Consider the following 21225-nt stretch of genomic DNA (forward strand, 5'->3'; position numbering starts at 1 on the left):
AATAAAATATGCAAAGTTTGTTGAAAGAGAGAATATTGTTTGAGATGAAAAAATAAAGAGACTAGCGTTAACACATTGAACTAGAAAAAAATTAACAAAATTGTTAGAGATGCTCTTACCAGCTACTGTTTGCTTCCAGTGTTTCCTCTTTGTACAGGAATGCTATCTTCAATAATACGTCATATCGATACTTCCTCAAAACGTTAAAAGTGAATCCTTCACGTAAATGGGAAAATGATTTGCAATATTCCTTTTTTTTTTTTTTTAATCAAATGAAATATTGCTAATCATGATCAAGAACATATATAAGGTATGCATGCTTATAACTGAGAGGTCATACATACTAACAAAAAAAGCACAAATTCACAATTACAAATTCCTCTTGAGACCAATACAATTCATTACTCGCAGAGAACCTACATCCAACCATTTGGAAAATTTAGACCTACGAGGATCAAAATGTTGCAACTCATAAAACTAGTGTAAATGCAACACGAGAAAAGGACCACTTCGCTCTCTAATGATTTTGTAATCGTCAACAAAGAAGCACGTCTATGAATCACCTCAAATAAACGTTAAAATGCTTCTTCCTCATAGTCCTTTGTCATGTGCACAAACCAGTATAAACACCAAAATCACTGCCTCAATTGTTAATGATGATCGTTGCTCAAAGATCTAGATTTAAGCAATAAGCCTTAATCTCTCCCAAAGGTTCCTCTTGTGAGAGAGCGACCCACGAAAAACCATATTATGTGGATTCCATTGAGTTGTTCTAGAATCCTAATTCTCATATGGTTTCGTTGAGTGGTTCAAATTTGAGATCTAATGAATCATGTTTGTCAAATTCCATTGAGTGGTTCTAGGACTATGTTTTCATGCTAAAGTTTCATGAGGGGTCTCGAAATCCTATAATGCGTAGGCCTGGACCTAGCTGTGTCATCCTAGCTCTATGGTTTGTTTTATGTATGGAAGAGAGGATTACTGATCTAGGAAAACTAGAGATGACATGTATGACTGTAGGGAAAAACGTTTTTAGGATGTGTTAGCATTGTTAGAAAACCTATGATAGAGAAAATGTGAATTGGTACTTACGTCGTTATAGCATAGCCAGCTTAGTGAATCCTAGTAATATTGTGAACCACAGTTTACTTGCTACTCACACAAGCTTCAAAGCTTATTTGGGTTTTATTTGCTTAGTACATAGGGTTAGAAAAAATTTCTGAAAATCCTGAACCAAACTAAAAAAAAATCCCGATCCCAAACCAAAAAAGTCCCAAATCAAAATTCCCAAAATTTTCGGGATGAAATATAGAACTGATCCTGAAATTTCGGTACGGGATTCGGTATTGTCTACTCAATCTTTTGATTATATCATACCGAACCCAAAAAAAAAAAAATATATATATATATATATATTATATACATTTGAATTGTTGCTAGCTACTAGTAGAAATATAATTGGTGTGGTCTACAGGTAGTAACAATGCTGGTACGAACCTCCCATAAATGTGTCTATTTCTTCAACACAAAATTGTATTTTTAGTTTTCAAACAAATTAGGTTTGTAACTTTTTTTTTTCTTTTGGGTTGGTTACTTATTTTATTTTGGTTGCATGTTAATTTAACCATATGAATGATTGCTATTTCAATTTGTATGAAATTTGGGAATACCAAACCATCTCGAAATACTGAAAATATTCGGGAATCCCAAAAATTGGGAATACCAAAATTTTGGTTTGGCATAGTTTTCAAATTTCCGTCCCAAAAACTTTCGGTTTGGAATTCGGGATCCCATTTTCAGTTTGGAATTCCATATTGAACCAACCCCATCGGTACATCACTCCCACAGTGCAGTACCGCTTAGTAGGCTGGCTGACATGTATTGTTACCTACGTAGGACTTCAAATGTACTTTATTTATCTTTCATTTCAGTACTTCACCTTGCGAGTCTACAAAGCACTTTGTTTATGCATTTTATTAAAATACTGAATCTAGTTTGAATTTCTATATTGTGTCGATCTTGAGTATCTCAAAATCAGTTTAATTTGGTCCAGTTTGATTGGTCGTTTTTTGGGATTTTCAGTCAAAAAGGCCAGACCCAGTTGACAGTTCGTGTAGTCTTCTTCTTGGGCCTAGTAACCAAATAAAATACCCGCTTTGGGGCTATCCGCGACCCAAACACATTTTGTCAAGTTTAATTATTGGATATAAAACCGACATGCCGTTTTGTGCGGACAGTGCTGCGCTCTCGCTGCGAGTCTGCGACCAAAATCAAAAGTACTGGCAACCAAAAACCCTAACAATTGCCATAACCACTGAAAATCTTCCCCCCTTTATATCCAGTTCGTCGCAAAACCTAGCTATAATTCGTCTTCGAATCGGTCAATCCTACCGGAAACAATGGCGGCCGCCGACGACGGTCTGAAGAAGTTGGAGTACCTTTCACTGGTCTCCAAAGTCTGTTCAGAGCTCGAAACGCATCTAGGGTTTGGGGACAAAGTTCTGGCGGAGTTCATCACCGAAATCGGACGGAGCTGTGAGACGGTGGACGAATTCGACGCCCGATTGAAGGAGAACGGCGCAGAGATGCCCGACTATTTCGTCCGTACACTCCTCACTATCATCCACGCAATCCTCCCTCCGAAGCCGAAGCCGGAGAAGGACGCCTCGAAGAAAGACGGCGCTTCTGAAGGTAAGAAAACCAAGTTTAAGGCTTTGGCTATTGCTGATAATAGAGATAGAGTTAAGGAGATTGATAAGGAAATTGAGATGGAGACTAGGGAGAAGCACTCAGGCGGAGAGGAGCGGGACGGAGAGCGTGAAGACGATAGGCGGAGGGGTAGGGATAGATATAGGGATGGAGATGGAGATAGAGATAGAGATAGAGATCGAGATCGTGATAGGCACAGAGGTAGGGAAAGAGATGGGAGAGGCAGGGGAAGGGATAGGCATGATAGAGACGAGAGGCGTAGAGATTCACATTATAATGATGATGATGGGAAAAGAGGGAGGCGTGCAGATCGATACGATAAGCCTAAGAGAGATGGGTACGAAGAGAATGGAATTGAAAGAGAAGATGGTGATGATAGGAGAGGTAATAGGGATAGGGGGAATGGTCCTAGTAAGAACCTTTCCGATGAACCCGAATTGTACCAGGTGTATAAGGGTAGGGTTTCGAGAGTGATGGACACCGGTTGCTTTGTTCAGTTAAATGATTTGAGAGGGAAGGAAGGTTTGGTTCATGTTTCACAGATGGCAACTCGGCGAATTAGTAATGCTAAGGATGTGGTGAAGAGGGATCAGGAAGTTTATGTTAAGGTGATTTCTGTTTCGGGTCAGAAGTTGAGCCTTTCAATGAGGGATGTTGATCAGCATTCTGGGAAGGATTTGCTTCCGTTGAAGAAGAGCTCAGAGGAGGATGCTCATAGGACCAACAAGTCGGTGTCCAGAGACGGACCTGTGACTAGGACTGGTCTTTCTGGGATTAGGATTGTGGAAGAGGATGATGTTGGTCCATCGCGCCGGCCATTGAAGCGAATGAGCTCACCTGAGAAGTGGGAAGCCAAACAGTTAATTGCCTCAGGTGTTTTGGGTGTGACAGAGTACCCAATGTATGATGATGAAGCAGATGGGATGCTATATCAAGAAGAGGGAGCTGAGGAAGAGCTTGAGATTGAGATCAATGAGGATGAGCCGGCATTTTTAAATGGGCAGACCAGGTATTCTGTGGATATGTCCCCTGTAAAAATCTTTAAGAATCCAGAAGGGTCTTTGAGTCGTGCAGCTGCACTTCAGTCTGCACTCATTAAGGAGCGTAGAGAAGTGCGAGAGCAGCAGCAAAGAACCATGTTGGATTCCATCCCAAAGGATCTGAATCGTCCCTGGGAAGATCCAATGCCAGAGACTGGTGAGAGGCATCTTGCCCAGGAGCTTAGAGGCGTTGGTTTGTCTGCATATGATATGCCCGAGTGGAAGAAGGATGCTTTTGGGAAAACCATCAGCTTTGGGCAGAGGTCTAAGCTATCAATTCAGGAACAGAGGCAGAGCTTGCCTATATACAAGCTGAAGAAAGAATTGGTTCAGGCGGTGAATGAGAATCAAGTGCTCGTTGTCATTGGTGAGACTGGTTCTGGTAAGACAACCCAGGTAACACAGTATCTTGCAGAAGCGGGTTACACGACAAGGGGAAAGATTGGATGTACACAGCCCCGTAGGGTTGCTGCGATGTCTGTAGCCAAGAGGGTGGCTGAAGAGTTTGGTTGTCGTTTGGGGGAGGAAGTTGGATATGCTATTCGTTTTGAGGATTGCACTGGACCAGATACTGTCATCAAGTACATGACTGATGGTATGCTTCTTAGGGAGATTTTGATTGATGAGAACCTTTCCCAATACTCTGTGGTCATGCTTGATGAAGCTCATGAGAGGACAATCCACACAGATGTTCTTTTTGGATTACTGAAGAAGCTTCTGATCCGGAGACCAGATCTTCGTTTGATTGTCACCTCTGCTACTTTGGATGCAGAGAAGTTTTCAGGTTATTTCTTCGATTGTAACATATTTACTATCCCCGGGAGAACGTTTCCTGTCGAGATACTCTACACCAAGCAGCCAGAAAGTGACTACCTTGATGCATCTCTAATTACTGTCCTACAAATCCACTTAACAGAACCTGAAGGTGACATCCTTCTTTTCTTGACTGGACAAGAAGAGATTGATTTTGCATGCCAGTCTCTTTATGAGAGGATGAAGGGTCTTGGTAAAAATGTTCCTGAGTTAATTATTCTACCAGTATATAGTGCCCTTCCTAGTGAAATGCAGTCAAGGATATTTGATCCTGCCCCGCCAGGGAAGAGGAAAGTGGTTGTGGCTACTAATATTGCTGAAGCATCACTGACTATTGATGGGATATTTTATGTCATCGATCCTGGATTTGCAAAGCAAAATGTTTATAACCCAAAGCAGGGGCTGGATTCGCTTGTTATTACTCCAATTTCACAAGCATCAGCCAAGCAACGAGCTGGGCGTGCTGGACGCACAGGGCCTGGGAAATGTTACCGCCTCTACACTGAGAGTGCATACCGTAATGAGATGTCCCCTACTTCAATTCCAGAAATCCAGAGGATAAATCTTGGGATGACTACACTTACGATGAAAGCCATGGGGATAAATGATCTCCTGTCTTTTGATTTTATGGATCCTCCTTCACCGCAAGCACTCATTTCTGCCATGGAACAACTGTACAGTTTGGGAGCACTGGACGAGGAGGGGCTGCTGACCAAATTGGGTAGGAAGATGGCTGAGTTTCCTCTCGATCCACCGTTATCTAAGATGCTACTCGCTAGTGTAGACCTTGGATGTAGTGATGAGATCTTGACCATCATTGCAATGATTCAGACAGGCAATATCTTTTACAGGCCTAGGGAAAAACAAGCCCAGGCTGATCAGAAGAGAGCTAAGTTTTTCCAGCCAGAGGGAGACCATCTGACTTTACTTGCAGTCTATGAGGCTTGGAAAGCTAAGAATTTCTCAGGTCCATGGTGTTTTGAGAACTTTGTTCAGTCTCGATCCTTGAGGAGGGCACAGGATGTCAGAAAACAACTTCTGAGCATCATGGACAAGTATGTAATTCTCATTCATCTTGCTGCTTGTGTATGTGGTGGTCGCATTGGTTTTTTTTTTTTTTTTTTTTTTTTAATTTTTTTTTTTATTTCACGTGTATGCAAGGTTCTGGTTTTCAGTCTTTTCCTAACTGCATCTTTAGAATTACAGTTATTGTTACGTGATGGAAACGCTGAGTGCTGTTCAGGCCTAGTTTATGTCTAACAGTCCAGATCTGATACATGAGAGGGACATTATGAATTGCCATGTGACTTCGACTTTGTTTTTTCAGAGAGTTATCTCACCAGTACCTGCTCACTGCTTTTTTTTAGGGAGTAGTGCACTATCTTTGTGACTTCCATTTTGTTTGTAGCTAATTGCCACGGTAGTTTTTCCTTAAGACGTGCTCTCTTTGTTTTCCCATCTTGGAACAGTTGATAGAGGAGGCGCATTGGCCTCCGCTATTAAGGGATCGGACCCTCATCAATTGTCATAACATCATCTTTTAAACTCCAGGATAGTACAATGTAGCATCATCGTAAAAAGCATTACACTTCTAGCATCAGAGTCCTTGTTTGTTTGTACTATAATGTAACGTCTCTACTATCACTTCCTTGTTTTAGTTTGTTTTACCATGTAAAGTAGAGGACTGGTCAATGGATTTCAGTATTAGGATTTGAAGATGAAATTGCGATCTGACTACTGATTGTGGATTTCAGGTATAAATTGGACGTGGTCAGTGCAGGAAAGAATTTTACAAAGATCAGGAAGGCAATTACAGCAGGTTTCTTCTTCCATGGTGCTAGAAAGGACCCACAGGAGGGTTATAGAACCCTAGTCGAGAACCAGCCAGTTTATATCCACCCAAGCAGTGCTCTCTTCCAGAGACAACCAGATTGGGTCATCTACCATGAGCTGGTTATGACTACAAAGGAGTACATGCGCGAGGTGACAGTCGTTGACCCCAAATGGCTAGTAGAACTGGCACCAAGGTTCTTCAAAGTATCAGATCCCACAAAGATGAGTAAGCGCAAGCGTCAGGAACGAATTGAACCCTTATATGACAGATACCATGAACCTAACTCTTGGCGTCTTAGTAAGCGTCGTGCTTGATATGTGTTTCATTTGCTCCATCGGCATGAACTCGGTCGTGGTCTTGTATTGATTTTGCATCAGAGTGTACTCTGTATATATCTTGTAATTCCTCAACTAAATTTTTTTAACATCGAGGACGAGGACCGTGAATGGTAATTATGGAGAAAGTTGCTCTACGAGTTTAGTGTATGTGTCTTGTACCTGAATTTTGAATGTTGAGGTCTGTTAGACTGTTTCTGCTCACACTCATGAATTTTGATGTACCATTTATTTTCTTAATGTTCAACTTGTGTCTTCCCTATTTTGATTCGCTTAAAATTACCCAGATTGGATCGAAAAATCTAAAGGGTTGTTGATAACCTTTTTGGTTCTAATTTATGGTTTTCAATGATAACGAATGATACCAACCAAACCCTACATTATTTTAGTTCCTATTTACTAGTTTAAAACTTGAAATCATCTAGGGAAGATGTTACATTCTAAGCATTCTTATGTGTAATTAGAGGTATATCTTCGCTTTCTTATCTCTCGTTCCGTGGCAATTCAATATGGGATAAGAGAGATACCTGAGCGAGGATTTACCCTTTTGTGTCTTTAGACTTTCTCCTGATTTAAAGGGTGAAAAATGTCACTTTGAAGTGTGGTTGGTTGTACGTTCTATCTATAAGTGGAAGGTCTCCAAATCTCGAAGACAATGTGTTTGGGTTAACATTTGAACTTAGGGCCGAAAGGAAGAAGGGCCCAAAAAGATTAAAGAAGGAAGGCTTGCTCAAGGCCCCACACCAAGCTCAAATCGTCCATCTCAGAACCAAATGGTACTCCCCCATCAATGCAAAGGCTAGTTGCTTACAAGGGAAGTGACAACTGATGGAAATCAACCTACTCTCAGCCCAAAAGCACTTTCTGAATGGCAGAAAGGGTAAAATACTGATGAGTCACTACCCTTCAATTGCTTTCGGGTAAAAACAAAGCTACAAGCAGTCGGGCTAATTCGTCTATAAAAAGAGGGAAAGGCCCTAGCAACAAAGACACTCAACCAATCAAACAAACAAATATACAACTTGCCTCTCAGTTAAGCAAATATCCAGAAAGTTGTGCTTTGTCCAGACTCTGCACCCTTTTAGCCATAGATTCCCCTTAGAAAGACATATTTTGTCTGGTATAAAAGCTCTGCTACTTTTCCCAAATGTTGTAGTATCGATTCTCTCATGTAAATTTGTTCATCTTTCACCCCGTTTTAGTACTCGATCCCCTGTAACCACAAGGAGAAGAGACCGCAAGACGTTTAAACCTTGCCCGACAAGGTGAAATCTTGCCCGGTTCTCTTTGTTTTGTCTTTAAAATCAATAGATCTGGCGTTATTATGCATTTCCCAGTATATGTTCAAATCATGTCTAGTCTTTTGACGACCCAAAATCCCATCAGTGCTCAGATCTGGCTTTCATAGTGGTTTACCATCATTAAAAAGGCTAAATGGGAACCAAACTGATGACTTAACCAAATCTGGACCTCCACCCTTTAAGCATACAAGATAACGAACTAAAAGTCCTTGGTCTCAAGGCATAAAAAAGAACTTCATGTGGACTTTACCCATCCACGACAATCCCTTGATAACAAGAAGTTAGAATAACTTGGGGCGCAAGTAATCGGCTTAAATACACTTGTTCTACATCTATCATACAGAGATGGCAGTGGCACGTCTTCGCACTCAGTTAGTTTTATTTGTGAGCCTCAAGGCCTATATCTAAGGCCCCACAAAGGCACATTTCAGAACTAACTGTGTTCTTCTCTTGCAGCTTCCCGACAAGCAGGAGCCTGACAAACAACCAAAGTGCCAACTCCTCGGGGAGCTGTGTGCTCGTGCCAGAGACCCTTCCCAGCGAAATTCTTGACCAAACACAATGAGTTCGAATGAGAGTATTATGGCAAGTTCATTCACTAGGGAGAAACATGACGAAGCTGATACAACAAAATCAAAGAGACGTAATTTAAAAAATATCATATGTTGTCAGTCTAGCAGTGGCTGTCAAAAAGACTAGTTAAAATAGCAGTGCTATTTAGACGCTCAAAGAAGACACACTTGTTAATATTTTCTCACATACAATGGTAAACATACCTACGATAAAGATCGTCATCAAGCGTGTCCATTTTTGTATCTAACTAGCTTTTACTGTATTTGAACGAGAGTGAGAGGGCATGGTTTAATGGAATTAAACTTATCATTGTACTAGTTTTCTTTTACATCAAAAGTGTAGAGGATGCATTTTGAAGTGTTTTTTTAGAGCTTGGGGGAGGAGAATTGGTGTGGCAAGAAAATCGGTGGAGGTTGAAGCTGCTCATGAGTGCGTATGTATATGATTGTTTTCCATCACCGATATAAAACACATGTAGTTTAAACTATTGTGCTTTATTTTGTAATTGGATTTTGCGATACTCTTTCATTGACTGGATTTTTTATGACAAGGTTTTAACCATGGCGCTTTGTATAGCTTTTACCCTTTTATCTTTGTAAGCATCATTTCATATGTTAAATGAACACATTATTAGTAGGTTGAGGTTCATATCTAATTTGTATGTCTTATAGCTACTCTTTTTCATTTTAATTTTTTTACCGGCCTCGATATATCTTCTCTGTTTGGACTATCGAAGTATACTCAAATCCTTGATGTATATTACGGAGTGAGGGAATAAGTTAGTGTTGAACTCGTCATCCACAAAACCTCTCACTTACAAGTGAAGTAGAATACCAATAAACTATAGTATTAAGTGGTTCTTTTCACAATATTTTGATGCACACTTTCCTTTTAGAAGAAATTAATTACTCCTATTAAGTGGTTCTTCATTGCCGTAGTAAATAGGCGAGAAAATAGAATTTGTTTCTTTGTCTTTAAAATAAATAAATAAAAACAAAAATAGGAGTAATTAATTGTGACACGTTCGCTAAAAAAAAAAATCCTTTTGTAGCAAATCATTTATTAAGAAAAATAAATACACTTAACACAAAAGCAGAAAAAGAAATTCCTCCTAGCCATTATCCTACTGCAATAATTCTTGCTAAGAAAAACGCCCATTTTGCATCATATCTAAGGGATTCCTTGGTTCAGACCGAAGAAGCAATGTCACTCAATCATTGTCAAACTAATTGTAGTCTTTTTCTGTCTGTGAGGATCCTACCGGAGTGCCTTCTGCTTCTAATAGGCCATGAACTAGATCAGAATCATTCTCAACGAGTCCATAAGAAGTGACCCCCTTTTTTTCATCGGGTCGGGGTAGAGACTTTTGTTTATACACTTATTTTGCTTATTTTGTATGATGTTTCACAACCGTGTTACTTTATATTGATGAACAAAGATGATGCTGATAAGTTGAAATCATATGCTTCCGTAAGTAATGATAACAAAAGCAATTGTATGAAGAAATCATGGAGGTATGAAGAAATTACAGAGATGAAGAATGAAGGAAGCAAGAAAGTATGAAAAACTAGAGAGAACGCGAGCGGAAGAAGAAGGGGTAATTGTATTGAATGAGACCAATTGTAATGGATTACATCAGTTATATCCCAACAATTCTAACTAACTTACCTAGGTGGCAATCCTCTACCTCTCTCCTTATTTCTCCTTATCATACTAACCATTCAATAATTGCCACCTGTAGCCTTGGTACGTTTCAGTTATTATGTAAACCATATTTTTCTTTGTTACATTGGATGGAATCGCCAGTTTGACTGAACCTGAGGGCTTACATCTTATTTATAATTTTCCGAGTCCACATCGTAACTGGTTTTGCTTTTTATCAGAGATGCGTATAGGAGTTGATTCCAGGTATCAGGAACTCCAGCTAGACACCAGTGGCTGCAGTCCATGTCCCTGTGACCGCCGTGACCGTACACAGATGGATGCCCATCTTTTCTTAGTTGTGAAAGGGTTGTGACATTTAGCAAATGAACTGGGTTTGACATAGAACGCAGCACTCTTTCTACTACTACCTCTGCTGGATGTGAACCTGCCGGATACGCATCACCCGACATTGGTTGCGTTTGCCCTTCACACTGGCTTGAGGTTGCCTCTCCCCATTCACTTCCACTGACAAAAAATTACACAATTTGAATGAGAAGGAAAACAAGAGGTTGCAGAAAAATGTAAACAAAATGAGCAAATAATTGTGTTAAAATAAGGTAAAACACTAGTTAATTGATCTTAAACCCTAAACCAATATAACAAGAGGTATGCTATCCACACACTCCTTGTTAATTTATGTCCGTTGATCTTCTTCAATTCATCCGATCCGACGGCTGAAAACTAAAAAGATGTAGAAGAAGTAAAAAATAGGTGTGGATATCACACCCCTATAACAATGTTTCCTTATCTGATGAAAGCGGCAAGATTTCTTACCTGATGACTGAATTTGTGCATTTCAATAAAAATTTGTGTTATCAAGGTTGACATTCATAATTTAATGACATAACACGTCAGACCTTATAGTATAATGCGGTTACGTTACAAACAATGTGCTAGGGCATGAAATTAGTCTTACTTATTATGATCTGGTGAAACGCCTTGGAAAAAAACTCTCGTTTTTGTTGATTCCGAATTGGTAGCAACCCATCTAGCCCATGTCATGAGCGCCTTCTCGTAAGCAACTAAGCGATCCATGTCTTTGTATGTACGGCTCCCTTCTTGAATTAGATCCCAACTGCAATAACGATGTTATTAACTACATGTTTACAAGCTAAGTTTGCAAATTTAATTATTTAAGCCGTTAGCTAGCATAGGGTATTGGAAAACAGGACTTACGGTTGCTTCCTTCCGGTGTGAAGCCACCAATGCCATGAGTTGAAGATCAGAACATCACTATTCATCCACAGTTTCCCACTTTCGATAGAGTCGAGTTTAAGAACTCGACCAGCAGTTGTGTTTATTGTATCAACAAGAAATGCATTCCGAGAGAACATGACCTTCATATTGTATGCCTGCAGCCAGATGTGGAACAATACGGGTTTAGAACTAGTTGATGACATCAAATTATTTTAGCTAGGATCATTAATAACCGATGTGGATTGAAAACCGAGGTTCTATTCTAAAACTAATCAACAATAAGAGAAGTAACTCGATTCTTTATAATCACATGCAAGGTCCTTTAATTATTTGATGTGTGACAACACTCTACATCCTCATACATAGTGACACTTAAGTCAAATACTCAGACAACACATATTAAGTCAGAGTAATCATGCACTTGCAAAATTTATTTACCAAATAATATGAGAACCATGTCATCATTTATTCAAATTTAGCTTTTTTTAATTTTATTTATAACCAATAAGACAACGAGAACTATGTTATCATTTACTGAACAAATTTAGTAAACGTAAATATTATTCTCGTGGCTGGTAGCTAGGGATCAAAGGTGGGCCTCGCGATCTGTTTATATCTTGTTATTGTCAACTGTCAAGTTTTGACGCTGCGGCCATATTTTGGGGAAGAGATTTGAAACCATGGAATCCCTAACTAAATAAATCTATGATTAATATTCCAGCCTTGCAGTTGCTCTTTCCAGTTCACATGCATTAAGCGTACCTAATTTCCAAACTTAATTGCTGGTAGACTAATGCATGAATTATTACATATCTTTTCTATTATTTTTTATGGTTAGGGAGGACCCACTACATGGACACTAATATAACTTTATGAGACCCAAAAAATAAAGAATTATGCATTAGCGTGAAGGAAAATGATTCCTTTTATCATTTTCATGTTTTGTTTATAGCCACCTGATTCAGTAAATCAACGGTGAAATAAGGGACAAAAACCAGTTGATGTGAAGAAAATTATTTCCCCAGCTAGTCCTAGCTAGGGTTAAAATAAAGTGCAACAGTAGGACAACAAATATAAGAAATGCATTAACAATTAAAAAGAAGGTAAAATAGAGAGGTATCTATGGTCTCACAGGGAAGGCGAATGTGGATAGTCCTCCTGTCCGGTAGAGTTTATATTGAGTCTGTGGATTGGATGTATGAAGCATACAAGTGAGTGATTGCCATTGGTTCAAACTCAATGAGTCCCCAACAAACATGAAGCTTTTTCCTCTAAATATTTGCAAGAAATCTTCACCGTTGAACCTATACATATATATACACCAATATTAAAAAAGAACAAAAAATTGTAGTGATTATAACTTATGAAACTAAAAGTTGAAGAAAGCATGCAGCAAAGGGTTATGTAGCCATGGATACTAAGTGGCGGAGGGTTTAAACTCTGAATTTACAAGAATCAAGGAGGAAGGTCTTAACCATCAGGACAATCTACCACTTGCATGTATATACCTTGTTAAGTTGCAGTGAGTGGGCTGCCATCGGAATTTGAGATAGAATTTGTCGGAACGACCATTTTGTAGGCAATCGAATTGCTTCTCTATGAAGGAGCATTGTGATGAAGTATAGAGAGGATATGATTCATCATAAACCCATCTTCCTTGGAAAAGATCACATCCTTCAGTAGAGTACTGTCGACTTCCGTGTACATGATGGTGCAGAAGAGAGAGCACCATAAGAAACGTGCCGATGGCAAAATTATCCATGAGAGAGAGAGAGAGAGAGAGAGAGAGAGAGAGGTTGGAGAGTCTCACAATGTATGTGACTAGCTAAGGGGTGAGAATGCATGTAGTATGTATATATACACGTGTGAAATTACATGTTTCTTCTTATTTTTGGCCGGAGATTTTGTGGATTAGAGATGATGTACTCCAAGAAAGGGGCATTTAGACTTAAGGACCTAGAGAAGATTATTTTTTCATTATAACCGGGATGCTTTTATAAATTTAGTTTTAGTCCCCAACTTTAAAACTCATTATCAGTCATATTAAATACCCCTGCCCACTTTTATTATTTTCAAATTTCTTTCTAAAATTCCCAACTTTATCATCAATTAGGCCTTAAAAATAGGAATTTTTATTTCTACAAATCAAATTTAGCAATTTAAAATGGAAGACTTTTTTGTTTGTTCAAAAAAAAAAAAAAAAAAAAAAAGGAACACTTTTTAAAATATTTTGGGAATGAGAATTAAACTACATAAAAATTTGGCCAAATTTTTTTTGTGGTCCCTATGGTGACACATCACTTTCAATGTAACCCTTGTGGTGAAAAAGCTATTAATTAAACTCCCGTGGTGAGTCCTGTTAACAATTGAGGTCCAAATCCAAAGTTCCGTTAGTCTTCCGTTAAATAAAATCATGTGACTATCACATGTGGATCAGTCAAAATTAAGTTTATTTATTTTAGAAAATAAAAGGACAAAAACATGATTGAATTAAAATAAAATTACAAATAAAAGAAACTTGTAAAGATAAAAAACCCAACAGTTCCCGTATTTCATCTCAGGCTCCCAGCCACCACCATAGCCACTAGTGGACCTCCTCAACCGTCACTAACCATCACCCCAATTTGATAGCACATGCATCTCAACCTATATAATGCAGAAAAATCACATATGCACAAGAATAACTTAAAGAGTTAAAGACAATGGGTGAAATGCAGTATATATGCATTCAGACGGGTGAAAGGCATTATAGAATTAAAGACAATGGGTGAAAGGCATTGCAAAAAATTCAATCTTCAGGTCTGCCCTTCGCATATGAACTTCAATAGCATAAGAAAGTTAAAGAATTAAAATTCAAAGAAGATTAAGAAAAAAATTTAAAGGTTGTGTATTGGGTGACTAGGGCCTGCATAAAATCACATTACTAATTAAAGACAAAACTGAAAGGCATTTATGCATTCAAACTGGTACAAATTAATACAAGAATGAAAATTCAAGTAAGACTAAGACTCTAACTCATGATCAAAGATGTGTTGGCATTGAAAAAAAAAAAAAACCAATGGTATATTAGAGTATTAGGATTTCAAAACGAAATTACATCATACCTAAGAAATTAGGCACGATTTTACCTTCACCTCTTCTCCTAGCCATTGACGTGGTTTTACAGGTTTAGTTTCAGTCTTCGCGTTCAAGCTTTTTTTTTTCTATAAAATCTAATTTCAGTTAAACCATAAATTATACTAGATGTCCATTGAATAAGATGTAATTTGGATTGAAATGACGAATTTGACCCTTCATGTGATAGTCACGTGAGTTTATTTAACGGAAGACTAACGGAAATTTGGATTTGGACCTCAATAGCTAACAAGGCCCACCGCGATGGTTTAATTAAAAGTTTTTCACCACGAGAGTCGCATCGAAAGTGACGTATCACCACATGGATCACGAAAAAAAATTGGAGGAGGATTCTCTCCCCTTCTCTCCCCTCCTATTTGAACGGTTACTGTCTAGCCACGTCAACATTTTATATTGATTTTTTTTATAGAAACAATAAGACAAAAAACAATATGTGAGAGGAGGGGAGGGAAGGGGATGAGAATAGGAGAGGAGAGAATCCTCCTCCAAAAAATTTGGCCTAAAAATTTATACAGACAATAACAAAACCAAACAAATAAACTAATATGCATACACAATAAACTAATATGCATAATAAAGGTACATGAATATATATATATATATATATATATATGTATAGGTACACATATATACATATGTTCATATTTATAGGTTCAGAAATATATATATATATGTATAAGTGCATATATATAGGTACACATATATACATAAGTTCATATATATAGGTGCATATATATATATATATCAGTACATAAATATATATTTATGTATGTATGCATAGGTACACAAATTATGTATTTTTATACATGCATATAAACATATATGTATTGTTACCACTTAAGCAATTTTTTTACCCGTATTGAATACACATTAAGTAAAAATCTTTTTATTTATAATACTAAAAATAAAACAAAACAAAGGTTAATAATTATTAGCTTGATTTTAGGTGATATATAAAGTCAAGGGACCAAAATCAGTATTTAAGCTTACACTCAACTTTAATGAAAAATAAATCTTATTTAGGGATTATAATCTAGTTTCCTAAATTTAATATATACGAAAACTGAAAAACAACCGAAATACTGTTCGTAAGCATAGTATTCGTCCAATTTTGCCCTCACATATTTAGTCAAATTTCGATTTTATCCCTCAATTTTTTTTTTCTTCCTTCTCCCTCTCTCTTCCCTCTCGCTCGATCTTGTCTGCTTCTATCATTCTCTCTCTAAAAGATTATGGCTTCTCTCTCTAAAAGTCATCTCTCTCCTCCTGTGCCGAACTACGACGTTGATTCTTCTCACCGTTGACGTCGCCCACCTCGATTCACAGACTCCGAGGGAGACTCAGAAATCCAAAAGAAAAAGATTAGCTTGGTTTTAATGTCTTAATTTGGGTTGTGTAGATTTGGTTTGATCTCTTAATTTGTGTTTATGCAAATTTTATTTGAATTAATTTGGGTTGGGCAGAGGATGCAAATAATTATTTGAATTAATTAATTTAGCTTGGTTTGTGCATATTTTGTTTGAATTAATTTGGGTTGTGGATATTTCGTTTGAAGCAACCCCCACCAGATTTCGTTTGAAATTAATTTATGTTTGGTGGTTTTCTGATTCATGTTTGTATTTCGATTTTGTAATTGCAGGTTTGTGAATCGTAAGTTTAGCATTTCATGGCATATAGGATACGAACTTATGTTGATGAATAGTTAGATGGGATCAGAGGAGACGATTGGTCAAGGAAATTAGGATTGAATTTGGTTTGCAGGGAATCAAGTGGTTCTTAGTGAAACCCATTTCTTGGTTTCCTTATATTTTTCATTGAAAAGGTTTTTACTATTTTTCTGTGTGAGTTCAATTGTTTAGATCTACCCAAATCATATATTGCAAGGCAGCTTGCTTATGGTTTGTGTTAGGCTGACTATTTGCATATCTCCTGAGGTTATCAATAGGACTAACTACCAAATCTTTTGTATGTAAATAGGATGTACATACACATCAATTTATTATCTTTTCTATGAAAGTAGTACTATATACAAAAAGTTTGTATGGCTTTTAATCCCGCAGCATTGCGCATGTGTCGTTTGCTAGTGGAATTTAAAGGTTTGGATTTTTTATATGATTGGGCGGATGAAAAGGATTGGGAGATAATTTTCTGTAATCTACATTATTCATATATATATATATATATATATATGTATTGGTACATAGTATAGCTTTTAATCCTGCAGCATTGCGCAGGTGTCGTTTGCTAGTGGAATCTAAGAGTTTGGATTTTTTATATGATTACGCGGATGAAAAGGATTGGGAGATAGTTTTCTGTAATCTACATTATCCATATATATACATATATATATATGTATATATATACACACACACGCATTAATTGGTACAACTGTGGAAACTAAGTTGGCATGTTGATAGTTTTCCTTAAGTTGGGATTGTTATTTTTTCTTGAAAACCTATATTAAATTTGGTATTTAATCTGAGTGCCTAAATAATAACACCAAATGATTTTTGGAAACGCAAAAAATTACACCCGTACATGAGCTTGTGTGAGTGTGTGTGAATCAATGGGTCTGGGGAAATATATTGCCGGGTACCCAGTTCTCGAGGCTCATGGTAACGGTTTTGCTCATTGTTACAAGGCCCCCAATCTAATTTGATTCCTCCATTTGGACGACTCATGGTTCCGTAGGCTTGGAAGTGTGTGCCCGAATTCTATAAAGATGGAGTCGAATACTTGTAGAGAGAGAAAATTTCTAAGTAGATAAGTTTATTTGACTGTGATTTACCATCAGTTGTTTTATTTTTCGAATAAAAAAAACTAAGCAACTGATATGAGGATGGTATAGATAGATCGATGAGTATTATTCATAATTATTTGACTGCATTTTTCGGGCTTTTATAACAATATTTAAATGCATTTACGATGATTATTTCTTAAACTTTCTATGTGATTAAATATAGCTTTACCTTTTCAATATCTGATGAATTGCCTTAGTAGTTTGTCTTTTATTTTTGACTCATTACTTCTCAGATTCAAACTTTGACCCCTCCCTTTAGTGTAGTTTAGGTTAAAAATATCGATTGTTTTTTTTTTTTTTTTTTTTTTTTTGTTTTTTTTTTGTTTGAGGAAATCATTCAGAGAGCCAATCCAAGAAAACTAAAGAGAACTTTTTGGCTTTTTCATAAAATCTGTAAAAACTAATGTACTTTACAAATACTAAACCTCATTTGAGCTAATTTGACATAATTAAGCCTTATTGAAGAGAAGTTTAATCAATGATTATTAATGGCCAATTTCGTAAAAAAAAACCATTCTTTGAGATATAAACAATGACTAATTTGGAATAAGAGCTACATGAAGAAGCACATTCCAAGTATCAGGAACTCCAGCTAAACACCAGTGGTTGCAGTCCATGCCCTTGTGCCCGCCAAGGCCATAGACCGACGGGTGCGCATCCTTTCGCAGTTGCGAAAGAGCTGTAATACTCAGCAAATGGACCGACTTTGACGCGGTACCTAACACTTTCTCTAGTACTTGCTCTGCTGGATGTGGTTTTCCTGGAAAGTCTGGACCTGGCAGTGGTTCTGTTTGTGCATTGCAGTTAATTGCTTGAGGATCGCCCCACTCTGTTGCACTGATGCAAACAAAAATTTGAGTTTGATTAGAAACTATCAGAAACTAGATTCAATAATTCTAATTCTACGAAATGCGTTGTGATTCGGGTTATCGGGTGGGCCGTGCTTGTGCCCGTGTTCGGACAAGTACTTGCACAGATAGTTGAGATTACTTACTTGCTATGATCTGGAGAAACGTCTTGGAAGAAGACCTTGGTTTTGTTGGGGTCTACTTTGGAGTCAACCCATCCAGCCTAAGTAATCAACGCCTTCTCATATGCAACCAAGCGATCCATGTCCTTGTAAGTTTGATTCCCCACTTGAATCAAATCCCATCTGCAACACATTTGAAAGCAAACATTCAATTACTTGCACAACACGCAAATTCAAAAGATAGAGGCAACTAAAAGCTCAAAGGTTGGGTGGAATTCTAATCAATAGGCGTCTTACGGTTGCTTTCTTCCAACGTGAAGCCACCAGTGCCACGAGTCGAAGATCAGTACGTTGTTTTGCAGCCACAATTGCTCGTTTTCGGGTGAGATTGAGTCGAGTTTGAGGAAACGGGCATCACGTGTGCCTACAATGTCGACAATGAAGGCATTGCGGGAGAAGGACACCTTCAGATTTTATTCCTGCAAGTTGTTCAATTGCCATTCATCATGTAAGTAATCCAACCAAATCTGTAATGTAAAACTAATAAAATGGCAACTTCATGATTTCGAAATAACAAAATAGTTTGGAACACAAAGCTTGTATATCTAATGCATTCTTTCAATCATTGGCATAGGACAAAAGTGCAGCAAACAAGTCCATTTGGGAACTGAACCAAACAATACATCATCTACTTGTTTATATCAGTGCGACATTATGACAATTATCTCAAACCAATAATACGTTATTATATGAAAAAAAATTTAAAACATGTAATGCATTATTATTTGAAATACTACTTCCTTGACATACCTAGTTATAAGAGTAATTATAAGAAACATAAATATATATACACACATACACATACACAGGCCCGTTATTGTTTGAAATACTACTACCTTGACATACTTAGTTCAATGATTCGAACCGTCTATTTTTTAAGTCTTGATTCATAGATCATCCTTACAAAAAATTAATTCAATCCGAAACTATTTGTTTATTTAATGATCAAGATAAAATTTCATTGTTTCTTATATAACAAAGTATTCATTAATTTCTTTGAACTTAAATAGATGTTTTAAACATTTCCGATTTGGCTAATATTTTACAAGGATGATCTATGAGTTGTAACTTGAAAAATAAACGGTTCAGATCGTTAAAATTTGATGTGGTGTGGATCCCTCAACTAATTCCCATTTTTATAAAAATATAGGGATCTCTTCCTTTAAAAGTTTCCTCTCTCTCTCTCTCTCTCTCTCTATATATATATATATATATATATATATATATACACACACATATATATATATATATATATATATATATACATATATATCATTTTTTGTGCATCTAATGTATTGGTGTAAGTTGAGAAGCTCACCAAGAATGTGAATGTAGAGAGCCCTCCTTTCGTGACCAATGTGTATTTGGTTCCTGGAACAGCCGTATAAAGCATGCAAGCAAGTGACTGCCATTGGTTCAAACTCAACGAGTCCCCGACAAATAGTACGCTTTTCCCTCTATGCGTCGACAAGAAAGTACTTCCATCGAATCTGCATCATCAAAATTTAAACACACGGGTCAATATCAAAGTTACATAATGTGTTAAGTAGATAGTAGTGTTGCAAAGATAAGTAAATTGCGTGGTTTGTGCAAATGTTCTCTCATCATAAATATATGTTGTTATGTTGCAAGATTGTTGATTAGGATTGCACATTCAAATGTAAATTGGGCCATTTGTTCAATTCGGAAATTTGGAATCTCTTATCAAGAATATGGCCAAAGAAGTCCCATCTCAAAATTAAGAAAAATGTTTGATCAACTGCTGTTTGATATTGTTATTGCAAATTCTCAATTATATGAGACATAGTTTTTCTTATAATAGTATATATGTCCACATACATACCATCTCCATCTGGCCAAGGCCCTCATATTTACATGTGCAACTTAGCGTTGAAAAAACGGCAAATAGAGAGGTGCTTTACAATTTATACAAAAGTATGAAAGGAACCAAAGTGCATGTCCTTTAGAATGTGAAATGCTACCAACCAGTCTCAAATACGTGTTGTATTAATGTTGCAAAAATCAACTCTAAATACCCCATAACGAGAAATTTTTTATTATAATCGGAACGCAAATGGTACATCACTTGTTTTTATACCAGTGGTGGGAACTTTTATTTTTTTAAGTTATTAACTTTTTAACATACATATTACACTATTTGTATAATAACACGTGGTGTACCGCCCTATGTTCTGATCAACCATAAAGTTAAAAATTACTAAAATAAAATAATTAGATACTTTGACATGTGAGGAAGGGTTGAAGAACTTTCATCTATATTGTTATTTTAATGAGAAAAAATGTAGTGTGATTTCCCCTTCTCCCGTCCTTTGTGACGCCTTGCTCTTTCTTCTCTCCCACCCCTCTACCTCTATAAATTTGTAATCAATATTCAAGTAATAATCTAATGGGTAATATTAGAAAGATTAAATTTGTAAACAACATTTTGTAAACTAAATAACATAAAAGTTGATGATTGTATTATTATTTAAGCATTGATGAACTTGCTCATTCCTATTAGTGACATATCATTTAGTTTGCAAATTTTGCCTACAAATTTTGTATTCCTAACATAACCCTAATCGAATTATCAACAACCTCATCATATAGTTTACAAAATTTAATTTAAAATTTTAGTTTCTCTAGCATACCTTTCTTGGACTCGGAGGATGAAGCGTTATTTGAATGTGTGTCTGGTTAGATTATTTGCGTATGCATATGCATGTATGATATATATGGGCAATCGTAACGTAC

General features: G+C 37.0%; 2 protein-coding genes, 1 long non-coding RNA gene and 1 pseudogene across 4 annotated transcripts in view; 2 read left to right on the plus strand and 2 right to left on the minus strand.

Moving 5' to 3' along the window:
- The first annotated feature begins 2189 nt into the window (after positions 1–2189).
- On the plus strand, positions 2190–6993 carry LOC137707611 (putative pre-mRNA-splicing factor ATP-dependent RNA helicase DEAH5). Its single transcript, XM_068446518.2, has 2 exons — positions 2190–5617; positions 6317–6993. Exons 1-2 carry the CDS (start codon positions 2400–2402, stop codon positions 6708–6710), a joined length of 3612 nt encoding a protein of 1203 aa, XP_068302619.2. The 5' UTR covers positions 2190–2399; the 3' UTR covers positions 6711–6993.
- Positions 6994–10190: 3197 nt separating this feature from the next.
- On the minus strand, positions 10191–13338 carry LOC137709424 (protein trichome birefringence-like 43). Its single transcript, XM_068448514.2, has 5 exons — positions 13015–13338; positions 12639–12810; positions 11486–11661; positions 11226–11384; positions 10191–10774 (listed from the first exon to the last, which is right to left on the minus strand). The coding sequence occupies exons 1-5, from the start codon at positions 13266–13268 to the stop codon at positions 10438–10440; spliced, it is 1098 nt and encodes a 365-aa protein (XP_068304615.2). The 5' UTR covers positions 13269–13338; the 3' UTR covers positions 10191–10437.
- A 2493-nt stretch (positions 13339–15831) lies between these two features.
- Positions 15832–16676, plus strand: LOC148689658 (uncharacterized). The gene is made up of 2 exons (XR_015958801.1): positions 15832–16045; positions 16281–16676. It is a non-coding gene; the product is annotated as an uncharacterized LOC148689658 (long non-coding RNA).
- A 1131-nt stretch (positions 16677–17807) lies between these two features.
- LOC137709491 (protein trichome birefringence-like 43) overlaps positions 17808–21225 on the minus strand; it is an 8719-nt pseudogene continuing 5301 nt past the window's right edge. Inside the window, exons 3-6 of the transcript XR_015958140.1 lie at positions 19790–19961; positions 18709–18890; positions 18436–18594; positions 17808–18278 (exon numbers count right to left, since the gene is read on the minus strand). The product of XR_015958140.1 is annotated as a protein trichome birefringence-like 43 (transcript). The remainder of the gene's footprint in view (positions 18279–18435; positions 18595–18708; positions 18891–19789; positions 19962–21225) is intronic.

This window comes from Pyrus communis, chromosome 17 (genome assembly GCF_041283825.1).
Source record: "Pyrus communis isolate YQ-2024b chromosome 17, ASM4128382v1, whole genome shotgun sequence".
NCBI classification, from domain to species: Eukaryota; Viridiplantae; Streptophyta; class Magnoliopsida; order Rosales; family Rosaceae; genus Pyrus; species Pyrus communis.

What these genes read in the sequence shown, in the direction of transcription:
- LOC137707611 (XM_068446518.2), top strand. Translation starts at nt 2,400, where the DNA reads ATGGCGGCCGCCGACGACGGTCTGAAGAAGTTGGAGTACCTTTCACTG. An exon ending in CTTCTGAGCATCATGGACAA is followed by an intron (nt 5,618 to 6,316) that starts GTATGTAATTCT and finishes TGTGGATTTCAG; the next exon opens with GTATAAATTGGACGTGGTCA.
- LOC137709424 (XM_068448514.2), bottom strand. Translation starts at nt 13,268, where the DNA reads ATGGATAATTTTGCCATCGGCACGTTTCTTATGGTGCTCTCTCTTCTG. An exon ending in CACACCGGAAGGAAGCAACC is followed by an intron (nt 11,385 to 11,485) that starts GTAAGTCCTGTT and finishes TCGTTATTGCAG; the next exon opens with TTGGGATCTAATTCAAGAAG. An exon ending in GTTTCACCAGATCATAATAA is followed by an intron (nt 10,775 to 11,225) that starts GTAAGACTAATT and finishes ATTTTTTGTCAG; the next exon opens with TGGAAGTGAATGGGGAGAGG.